The 12,105-nt window shown below is 43.6% G+C and overlaps 1 protein-coding gene across 4 annotated transcripts in view; it reads left to right on the plus strand.

The window, feature by feature from the left end:
• Positions 1–12,105, plus strand: part of TEAD4 (TEA domain transcription factor 4) — a 57,266-nt gene that overhangs the window by 12,955 nt on the left and 32,206 nt on the right. For all 4 annotated transcript variants that reach the window (XM_056339545.1, XM_056339546.1, XM_056339544.1 and 1 more), the window contains one exon: positions 1,568–1,822. In XM_056339545.1, the coding sequence (XP_056195520.1) occupies positions 1,816–1,822 (7 nt within the window). In that variant the 5' untranslated portion in view covers positions 1,568–1,815. The remainder of the gene's footprint in view (positions 1–1,567; positions 1,823–12,105) is intronic.

Genomic DNA, 12,105 nt, shown 5'->3' on the forward strand with positions numbered 1-12,105 from the left:
AAAAAGAATAATAATAAAATCTAGTAATCACAATCTTGGAGAAGATTTTGTAAACATGAAATCCAAAGAGGAAAGGAACCAAAGAGGGACTTAAAAAGGAGTGTATGGTGTAATGTTTTTTTTTAAGTTGATGTCAGGAAAGTTTCTGGAGCCACAAGCTCTGAATTTTTGAACTTCTGAAGTTGAATGGACCTGCTTTTCCTATTTACTAGCTGGGGCATGGTGTAACTGCACAAATTTTGTTCTAGCTAGTTTTTGACATAGAACACGCCCAAATTTCTCCTGTCCCCCTTTACATTATTGCTGTGATATTTCTGAGCTAGGCTGACTTGGCATGTTGGAGGCCTCTCCTAACACTCTTCTTCAGTACAGGTTTGATGATTCTGTTGCTCTTGCAAAAAAAGCTTTATTCTGATTTTTCCCAGCTCATTGTGGTGATTGGCAGGGAAGTTTTGAACTCTCATTTAAGTGGATTCTCAAATGGTGGTTTACGAGTATTCTTTGTAGCTCAGGTAACAAAACTTTTAAAAAGATGAATAAACAGCATTGGGATTAAGATTAAGGCAGGGGAATGAACTGTGTCTTCAGAAGCCCTTTGTCTTACAAATGGTTGACTGGGAGTGTCTGTATGGTCTGAAGTTGCTTTTTGAACAAGTGTTTTAGCAGCCCTGCTCCGTGAGACTTCAGCCTCTGCTGTAGGTGTTTGTAAGTAGCTTTCTTGTAGCTTTCAAAACCTGGCAGCTACCTGCTTAGGTTCAATGACAAACCAATTTCTGCTCCTGCTCAGTGGCAAATGTAATAGCCTGAGACTGGTAAAGGATGAAGGGGTAGAGAGGCACAGGGTACTGAAGGAATTTGCCCAAGGTCGTTCTGAAGACGAGCAGTAGAAACAGGCTAAATGCCTAGGATTCTTGACCTGCAGCCTAGTGCCTTTATCCTTTTACTCATGGTGCCTTCTGCTCCTGCCAGGATATAGTGCTGAGATTTGGGAGACATTGCATTAAACTGTCTGGCTCCAGGAATTGCTTTTTAGAACTGCAGCTGATCCTTGAGAAGAAGAAATGTCAGTGTTAAAAGTGACACCGACTACTAACTGATGCAGTGAAACAGTATCTAAGAAAATTTCAACCCTAGTGCTCAGTGATGACTGGACAATTCATCACTGCTTTATTTTGTATAGTCTTTCACACAGGCTGGATTCCTGTATGCATGCTTCAGAAAGTTAAATAACAGTTACACAGATAATGACAGCAGAAGGAGAAAGAAATTAGGAGAAGGAGACAGAGGCAAGAAGATGTAGCGTCTGGGGAGAACTGGGAAGTGGTAAGAGTTATTGAGCCATAGAGAGACGGGAGAAGGCTGTTTTATCAGAAGGATTTGTAGAAAAGGTTTTCATCTCAACATAAATAGAAATCAAGGATGTGGTTGAGTTACCGTTTAAGGTAAACGTGAAGTAAAAATCTCTCCTCACTGAGGCTTTTAAACTTCCTTTTCCCCTTTAGTATCTCTTCATTTTCCCAGAGAGGAGGATTTCTAACCGACTGATGGGATGTGTTTATCATCGCAGGTTCTGAGTCTGCTTCTCCACGTGGCACCTTGGAGTTTCTAGCTGGCACCATTACCTCCAACGAGTGGAGTTCTCCCACCTCCCCTGAGGGGAGCAACGACTCAGGGGGCAGCGAGGCCTTGGACAAACCCATTGACAATGACGCTGAGGGCGTGTGGAGTCCGGACATCGAGCAGAGCTTCCAGGAAGCGCTAGCCATCTACCCACCATGTGGACGGCGGAAGATTATCTTGTCCGACGAAGGCAAGATGTATGGTAAGGAGAAAGAGGACACACCACAGCACTCCAGGCAGCCTGCCCTGCGCAGGCCATTTGCCTTATACCAAATGATGTTCTGAATTAACTCTTTTTCCCTCAGGTGTTCCCAAGTTGATGCAGTTGGTCACTTGAAGCTGTGTTTAGGAAAACCAGTGAATATTTTTAACATTCACAGAGCTGAAAGAATTGTAGTTGTCTTCTTCAGGGGAGTGTCAATAAGGTAGATTCAAGAGTTGGGCAGGCTACTGAACTAATCTTTGGCTCGGTATCATATAATGGCTTCATGGTGTAACAAGGTCTGTCTTTTAGGTGTCCCTCCTGCTGTCTCCAAAATACTTGTTACCCTAACAGGTAAAGGTCTCTGGTGCTACAGGGCAGAAGTTCATCCCCTGAATGGCTGCTGGTGGTGTGCAAACACCTACAGTTTACTAACTAGCTACGCTTTTCAGATCTTAAGAGCTGAAAACAGACCTCTCTGGCTGCTCCCTTTCATTGTAGTTTGCTATAAGCCCTGGCATGAGTGCCTTTCACCTGTGGGTTCTTCTCACCTAGCCCTGAATGCAGAGAAACACAGGCTTGCAGCTGCAGCAGAAGTCAATTTCTTAAGTAGCAGACATGATTTTGAATTGGAATTTTGACCTATGCGACAGTTGAAATTTCTCTCTTGATTTTGTCCACAAAAAAGCTGGTCCAGGCTGGATTCTCTAGCTCAGTATTGGCAGAAGCCAACTAGTACTTCTGTGACTAAAAAGCAAAGCGATGGCTGAGAGCGCACAATATTTGGTTAAAAGTTCCAAGTTGTTAAAAGTGTTTCTCAAAGCACTAGCAAGGACCTTACGGAAGGCAGCCCTATTCCTGCCCAGTCAGTGCTTGCGTTTTTTTTTTCCTTTGCATTGGAATCTATTGTCTGCAGGCCCTGTCATGGGATCACCATGCCCTGAAGCATCATACAGAGCACTTTACAAGTCATTCTGCAGGTTTCTGTCCACCCATGGGGCCATTGTTCCCTGAGCTGGGAATCGATTGCTCTCACTGTGTGTGGGCATGGGTGGGGTCGTCTTTACACAGCCTTATCTCCAATACATAGTTTTACTGGGTATACATATCATTGCATCTGTACAGAGCAATGTATATTGAGTAGGGCTGATCACCCTGAGGCTCAGCAAGTGTCAGTATTCTTATTCAGACATCAGTTCCTGTTCTGAGCTGGCACAAACATTTTTGTGGTTGTGCTGTGGAGCCGGCCAGGGAACTGATGCTCCTTAAAACTAACACCGAGCCAGAAGGGGGGGAAAAAAGTGAACTTTAATCTGAGTGTGTCCCCTGGTTTCTTTCGCTGCACAGCTGCTTGTGCTGGTGTTTAGGGAAGGGATAATGAGAGTGGAAATGAGCAGCCACGGCTGAGGTGAGGGTGGGACTGCTGCTTTCAGAAGCTGTGCTGGCGTAAAATGTTATTAAAATATTACTTGAAAATCCACCCCGTGGTTATTAAGCATAGATTAGTGACATGCTCCCTGCCACTGTCAGTCTGCGCTAGTTTTCATGACAGGTAACTTTTAAAATTGATGATGAAAAATTACGGTTGTGTTTAAAGACTGCCTTCATTTACTAGTCATTCTGCACAGTCCCTGAAATACTTCAGCTTTGGAGTGAATGTGTCAGAGCAGAGAGTGAAATGGACCAGAAAAGAAGTAAGAGAGCAAAAGTGAAAGTGAAGGGACTACAGAAACCAACTAGACTTAGCTGGGGCCTGACCTAGCATGGACTGGTGTTTAGTAGAAAGTCTAGTTAACTGGGCTGGTGAACTGCAGAAGGTAAATAACTCCCTTGCAGGGTGAAAAGTTTAGGCGAGGCTCGGAGAAGAAATGAACAAGTTTTCTGCAATCCCTCCCCCACTCCTCCAAATGGGACGGTGTCCCTGCTTGCCTTCAGCGCACCTGTTCCCAGCGTGGATGGTTGGTTCAGTGTGCTCCTGACAGAACCCGAGGCACTGATTTATGCCCTCCTTTGCTTACTAGTCCCCAGGATCCACGCCAAGGAAGCGGGACACAGCCTGGGATCTATAGAAAGATATGACTGGGCAGGGAGAATAAATATAGTCCCTGATTTCATCTTCACCGATTACGAGCCAGCTCACGGAACAGGACAGGCTCGGTGCGGAGCTCTCCCTGCCTCCGAGGGATGGTTGTTTAGCTGTCCTGTGACCAACTTGCACAGAACTCATTGAACCAAGCAGCAAAGTGTTAGGAGACCTGTTCGTGCCCTTGTCCTTTGACAAAAGTGCAACCATTTCACTGTTGAGGAGTGGCTCATGTGGTACTACTTTTGGGCATGATGTTCCAGGATGTCTTCTATGTGCAATTTATATAATTCTCACCTGTTATGAGGCACCCTGTTTCCAGTTTAAAGTTAGCAGCTTTTACCAGCAAACATGTTGAATTGAGCTAAAGGGCACCAAGCTAATAAGAAGAACTTGCGCTCTTTTGTTTGAATACATTTAAAATTGCACAAAAACATGTGTTTCAGCCTACACATGGGTTCATGTTCCTGAGCCTCTTCAGAGTCAGCTTGCTGCTTACAGCTCTCTGGATGACACAGTTGCTGAGTGGACATGGTTCCTACTTCACCTGAAAGTCTGCCAAGCTCTTCTCTGTACATCGTGATGATCTGTGTCTTGATGCCTTTGCTGCCTTCTTTTCTTTCATTATCTTTTTCCCGCCTAGATGTGTTCCATTACTGGAGGCAGCATCCTGACTGAATATGTTCATACCACAGCACTGCTCCCTCATTGTCCTCTCCAGCCATCTCTGCTTACCACCTGCTTAAGGCACAAAAATCTGTCTTGACTGATGCTATCTCTTCTCCTAATCATTGCATTGACATTAGAAGCAGCCAGTCCGGGGCACCCTAAACTTACTGGTGCCTTCTGGCACCACTGAGGTCATTCAGGATAATTTTATAAGTGTTGCCTGCTGGAATACTATGAGGGTACAGTGTTACAAATCTGGCTCTTAACATTTTCCAGCTATGTTTTTCCATGGGAGAAATAGTATCTGTAGCATTTGTACTTGGAGTCAGTATCTCCTGTCATCTTCAGTACTGGGTTAGAGAAAGGAGAGGGAGAAAGCTTAGTACCTTTGTGTGATTTGCGTGGAGATGCTAAAAGAGCAGGTCTCCCAGTGCTGCTGAGGACAGAGAAAAAACAGTAACTAGCAAAGCCATACTTATTTTGACAAAACGCTGCTGGAGCCTTGGTTTATAAGTGATGGTGTGAGAGCTTTGAAGAAGTGAGCTACTTAGAGCCTCAGCTGCCCAGGGTTCCCTTCTGCTGCACAAACACCTGCCTTGGAGCACCGTTTTGCAAGAGGAGCTGGACGCAGGGGCTGTCGGTGACTGCTGCTCTGTAGCAGGCAGTAGTTCAAGAGCACTTTTACAACCAGCTCAGCCGTGTCTGTGCTGAGCACGGTGGGCCAGGCAGCCAGGGGCAGCCATCTACCTCCCAGCCTGGTGCCATCCGCTGGGGAGTCAAAGCTCTGAGAGGGCTGAAAGGAACTCACTTAAAGATGTCCAAAGCTCACAGGCTGAAGGCTAGAAGAAGGGTAGCTAACCTCCTTACTGGTTAAAACCTGGAGCAGGCAGTGAACTGCAAAGACTTGAGCTTGCAACAAGCTTGCGTGAAGCTGGCATAGAAGGTCAGTTGGATGCTGAGGACCATGTCACAGGTGGGCCTTCCCAACCCTGTTCTGAAGTGACTACATTTGTTAGCTAAATTTGCAGGATATTGCCTTCATCTCAAAGGGATATATTATCAGTTAGTCTTTTCCCTGACCTGAAAAAGTCACAAAAGGTGGAACTGAAAAGCAAATAAAACCGAAGCAGCACAAAACATACATTGCCTGTCCCAGTTCATAAACACTTCTCCTTGAGGGGAGGGAGGAGCATGGCAGCTATTACAAATATGAAAATCTTCAAGGTGTCAGTCTTCAAAGGCTTTCTTCTAGATCTACTTTAGTATCTCACCTGATGATGTTTCTGTCAAAGCAATTGGAACACACTGAGAAGGTGCTCAGTAGACGCTGAACTGGATGTCCCAGGTAACTGCAAAATTTGGGTTTCAGCTGTGATATCCCTCAGAGAGATACTTCTGCAGTTCCTATCACTTCCATTATTGGGACCTACTGAACTGTAGAACAGCCCTTTATCCCACAGTTTTGGTAACAAAATTCAATCTCCTGTTTTAAACACTAGAAGACAGGTAAAACTTAGCTTCACGGACAGTCGGTCAGCATGTAGACTCTTCCCTCCTCCTCTTTTCCTGGTGGTAGGTGCGATGTTTTTGGAGTTGCTCAATAACAAGGTTTTGTTTCACTGAGTCAGCTTTCAGCTTTGCTTTTGTCTGGTTTTAGTTCTTTGCTGTTGACTAGATGAAGCCAGATTTCTGGAGACATTTGCAGCAAGTTAAACTTGTGGAGTTTGTAAAGTTTTTCCTTCTATCTCCTTTGTAACCCAAATTTAGCGTTTTTCATGTTAAACTCTATGTCAGTTTAACAGGTGTTTTCTCCATGCAAACATAAAAAGAAATATTTTTCCATGAGTTCCAGGTATTTCCTGAATATTGAGGAATTTACCACTTTTGAAATGCCAGCCAACCAAGAAACTGCTTGCTTTTGCAGTTACTAGAGTACTGGCTGTGGCATCTTTTCTTAACATGCTTAGTACTGAACAGAAATATATCGGCAGTTTTACTGTGTATTACACATTACCAAAATAATTGTGACTACTTTTGGGGGGGCTTTGTTGTTTCAAGCAAGAGCACATAACTTTTTCCTTCCCTTTTGATTTTTAGCTTAAATCTGGGCTTAAAACAAAGTGTGTTCTGTAGGATTATGTTTTTCTTACTGTATATGTATGTCTGCAGCCACAGAACTTTCATCATTTTCAAGTAACTTCATTAGCAACATTGCATTACCCCTTTGGCCTTCCTCTGGCTTTTTCATTTCTAAATTTCAAATGTTTAGTAATTCTTCAAGATAGAGTTGATCTGTAGTGGTATATTGTCAACAAATCACTTGTTCTGATTTTTTTTTCATTGTAAATAACACGGCCAGTTTAATTGATTTCTAGTTTAGTAAGCCAGCTTTATGCTTTGTAGCTGCATCCACTCGTCTGCCTTATACCTGAGAGACTTTCAGTATAATTTGTCAGCCTTTTCTCTTGCAGCAATTAATTGTTTTGCTTCTGCTGTGCTTCTGGATAACTTTATACATTTCCAGTTGTTTTCTGAAAAGTTTACTGAAAAAGCTTTGGTGGCTTTTTAAATTTTTAAAAACACCGTGTTCTTTCACAATTGGATCCAAATATTTCCAGCTGCTAATCTGCTCTTAAATATACAAAACGTTTGTTTATATTTAAAATTTCAGATTGAATTCAAAACCTGGAACAAAATCAGACATGGAAAATGAAAATTAATAATGTCCGCTGGCTCAGATTTGTGTTTGCTTTAAAACAAGTGCATATAAACCGCTTTTCTGGACAGGTTCTTGTGAACACATTACCAGAAAGATCTCAAAAACATGGAGTGAGCTCAGAAGAGCAACAAGCTTACCAGGCTTAACATTGAGCTCTGGGAGTTGAAGGGACTGATTTAGGAGGAAAGATTAAAGTAGCTAAATATACATAGCTTGGGTAAGCGATGACTGAAAGGTGGAGGGTGGGGGGACACATAATAACAGTCTAAAAATATTTGAAGGGTGTTAACATTTAGGAGGGAGAGGGATTTTATGTGGAACATGTGAGCATGACTAGGATTAATGGGACAGAAAGAAGGAATATAGGATGGATATCAGTAGAAGCTCCACGACAGCATGGTGTTCAGTGCTGAGGGCTCTCGCTCCTGTGGGGAATTCAGAATGGAAATGCTGTTGTTGGGGGCTTTTAAAATTGTACCAGATAAGATGATAAGGAATGTATTTGTGAAACTAGTCCCAAGGAATGGCACGTGTGTGCGCCTGTGTATGTTTGTGTTCTGTGAATGAGAGGTGGATTCTAGATTAGAGGTACTATGATTTTACACAAAAAACAGAGAACAGCGGACATTAGGTGGTGACCTACTACGGCTTTCCACTGTAAATATCTGTAGGTTTTTTTCCAAATTGTTAGTATTATCATTTATACTGTCTGTATTTTGTGACGTGAGTAAGTTTGTGAGACTGATGGATATAGAGGCTGTTTTTCAGGTCTGAAACAGGAAGAGCAAACTTCAAGATAAATACTAGGAGTGCTTTCTCAGAATTCATTTTCTGGTGATTAGTCAGGCTTTGGGTAGAGAAGGGTGATAGCGTTTCTCAGGCAGGGAGGTGCACATAGAGGGAGCTGATAGTGTCAATAGCAGATAATGCGGAGACCTAGCGTAGGAAAAAAGGAACTTCCTTATTTCTGCAGTGCAGGTAAGCAAATCCTATCACATGAACTCTCTGTTAAAGCATCTTTCAAAGGCATGCCATCTTGCTGGAGGGCATGTATGAAATAGAACTTAACAAAACTTAATAAAGTATCCCTATACATCTGTTAAGCAAAACCGGTAAAAGACGACAAATCCTTTCCAGGTTCTAGTGCCTTAAGGGGCTCCCCAAAGTGAAGGAAAGCTGCTTAATCAGAAAAAGACAATGTTACAGCTAAAAGAAGAGGCAGTATTCTCATTCATGTAGAATCCAGATAATGAGCACAGGAGAACTAGGACTGTCTATTGGTTTAAACAGTTGCTCATTAGCTAATCCATAACAAGCCCTGTATTGTCTGTGCATGGTGAAGATTTGGGCAGCAAAACTGGGAAGGCTGTGTGCAGTTTGTGCCCAGACAGATGGTCTTGTAAGTCTGTTGGTCACTGGCAGAGCTGACTGAAACCTCTGGGGCCTGGGTACACCTGCTGCTGAAGGGTGCATAGCCAGCAGCTGTTCCTCATTGCTGTCACCTTGAACTTGTGACCCATCTTCTGGGTACTCCTTCAGACTCTCGGAGGCCCACTGCGTGCACAGGCATGGTCTTGCTCTGTCTCTAGCTTTTTGAACAGGAAACGACACTGTTTTCGTTAAAACTTTTGCATGTAAAATGTCTTAGAATCACTCTTCTTTCCTCTCATGTGATCTGTACAGTAATCCCAAATCCCTTTTCGGGAGCTTAGGCTGGAGTTCGGAACATTGAGGTGACCTGACAGTTTTCTGCAGAAGAAAAGAGAGAGCTGACACTCCCATTTCTTTGCTCCCCTGCTCCGCTCCCAGTTTTGTGTTCCCACTCTTTAAGTTAACTTCAGTTTCCAGCAATCTCCCTTGCTGATCCATTTTAGCTTGCTAAGCTGATAGGAAACTGCTCTGGCAAAATGAGCTGCAGGATTAGAGAGCTGAACTGACCTGCAGAACATCCCGGTGGGAGGGGTTTAGGGGAAAAAGGCAACTGCTTTTTGGCAGTAGCCAGCCATTCATTTAAGCTGAAGCTATAACTTGATGGTTTAAAGAAATCCCGGACAATGTGCTCTATATCATGATGGCGAAAACTGAAGATGGGTGAAGTGGCAGCCATCCCACTTACCAAGTCAGTATTTGTTTGTTCATCTAATGCAAGAACGGTCTCTGGATTCTTTTGCTTTCCTTGAAGCTGCTGCATAATTTTCAGTCAGTTGGCCGGGACCCGGTCCTGGTGTAGTCTCACGTGTCCAGTGAAGCTGTCACAACTCCTCACAGGACTAAGCCAGACCATGGCCTTGAGAACAGCAACAGCATGTTTCCATGCTGGTCACGCAGCGAGTGGCTCCATGGAGCTCATAGACCCCTTTTAGCTCCTGTTTCTGTGATAGCTGAAGCTTTGGGTACTCGGTCAACCTGTCATCTGGGCACGTGCACAAGGTTAGCACTCGGGGCAGAAATCTGCAAGGGACCACGAAATGGGGAGGAGGAGAGATGCCGAAGTTCTTGCTGCCCTTTGAGGCAATATCACTGGAGCGCTATGGAGGGTTGCTTTTAGTTGCTTCCAATACCCTGCAGCTATTGGAAGTTATTGAAACAAGCAGACAAGACATTTATTGACCTAAGGAAGAATTTAGCAGATGTCTGGGTCTGTAATGTAGAACTTGGACTCATGGGAACTGGAGGATGTTGTTACAGTTCAGCATTAGTTTCAGTGCTACCCTCAACGTGTTTTCCTGAACCTGGGCCTTGGTGAGTGAAGGATGTTTGTGCCTGTATAACATTGTGATTCTCAGGTGACCTGAGAGACTGAAAGCTGTTGGCTTGACATGCCTTTCCATGTAGGATTGTTACTGGCTGTTTGGGGGTTAGCTGATACACTCCCTGGCATGTGATGGACTCATATTACTATATGCAGCTGCTTTGGTGTGTTTGTGGGATTTCCAAGCCAAACTGAATCTAAACAATTTCTGTAAGATTCTCATCAGTCTTACTCTGGGAAGCACCGGAACAAGTCCCAGCTCTGTTCCTGTTGCAGCCCCCAATGTGTAGATGGAGGACTACTTTATCTGATGGATTATCTTAAATTTCTATAGCTTGAGGTGTGTGGGGAAACACAGCTGATGAGAACATTCGATTTATGCACTGAAAAACTGTGTTAAAGGATGAGAGGTGGTGAAGAGCTGCGTAGCCTGGAGCTTCCCATTAAGTTGATTGTATTGTTTTACCTTAGTAAAAGCTCATCTTTACAGGGAATAACTCCATATAACTTTGGGGCAGTAATTAAGAAGTACTTTAACTCTGTCTAGCCTTTAGACAAATGATGCAAGCACAGGAAGAGCCTTGCCCATTTGCTTTGCAGTCAGTGTGTGTGAGTTAGGTGGAGTATGGTTCCAGGCTACAGTTTCTCTGGTGGCAAAACTGGTTTAAGAACTTCTGCCCTGATTCTTTGTCTGTTCCCTCTGTTGTGCCAATGCAGTGGTTAATGTGGCCAATTAACTAGTTCACTAATCCAATTAAAAATAGGCTGATTGGGAAAAACAAAACAAAACCACCAAGAAAATCCAAGTGGGGCGGGGGGTGGGGGCTTGTTTTTGAATCTTTGGTAATTAGTGGGGTGTGTGTCAGTCCTTCCTCCCCCTTCTTCCAGCTGTTTAATTGGTACAGCTGCACACAGGAGTCGATGGAATATTGCAGGAGGAGGAATGACCAGCTGAGGAGAGGGGAACTGCTTCAGGTTGTTTTGTTGATGAAGAATTTGTTGATGTAACTCCTTGATTGAAACCAGTAAGAAGCTTCCCCAAACCTGCAGGTTCTGTAATTGTTATCCCTCAGTCATGCAGCTTGCATGAAGCGTCTTCAGCTGGACATCAAGAAACAGCAGTTTCTAAATGGGGATAACACTTCATGTGTTTCTAGCTGTGAATTTAGGTTATACAGTGGCAAAGGAGTGGAGTAAACACTAACCTACCCAGCAAAAGGCCTTTTATGCAAGGTGAGGTTTCAGCATTTAGGCCAGTTTGTAGATGAGACAACTGAGCTTTATGATCTCAGACAGACTGATCACCCGACTGCCATTGCCCCACAGGATGTGCTTGGTTGGCATATTCTGTCCAGCAAATACAGTTTCAACTTCTTTGTCATTTCAGAAGAGGAAAAAGCTCAGCACGTGCACTGTCAAATGATGAGAACAGGTGTGTCAGAGAAGAGCTGATATGGCGGTGCTGATCACTTCAGTATCATGTTTTCAGGGATCTGATTGTTTTGACATTTTTCAGAAGTACTGGCTCAGCTCGCTTTGAGTCTTCATCTCAAAATCCCCTTATTGTTGGGACTGCCTGAGCTCAGGGAATCTTCTTGTAGAAGGTTAATACTGAGAAAATTCAAGCATGGAATGAATCATCAGAGCGAGGAAACTTCTCACAGCTGAAGATAAAGTTCTTTGGTACATGTGTCTGTGCTATGGGAGCTCAAACCTGACCGTTAGGCACTGAAGTTCTGCATTGGTGTGGGGAGAGATGTCGTTATAGGATGGGCCAGTGCACTAAAATGCAGTACGGTCTTCTGTGGTCTCTTTCATGTGAAGTGATCCCAGTATGATGGTCATAACGGTGTATTAAGTTCTTTTATTGCCTCCTAAATACAGTTCTCTGGATTCAGTCTAGAAATTGGGAATAAAAATGCAGGTTATTAAAAAGAGCTCAAAAGGAGCTTGATCGGAGTGAACTTGCCATTAGTAATATATCATTTAAAGAGTTGTCTCCAGCTCCTAACTAAAAATAGACATGTTGCTCTGGAGATTGTCCACTGCTGTTGGGGCTG

This window comes from Falco biarmicus, chromosome 5, assembly GCF_023638135.1.
Source record: "Falco biarmicus isolate bFalBia1 chromosome 5, bFalBia1.pri, whole genome shotgun sequence".
Taxonomy (NCBI): Eukaryota; Metazoa; Chordata; class Aves; order Falconiformes; family Falconidae; genus Falco; species Falco biarmicus.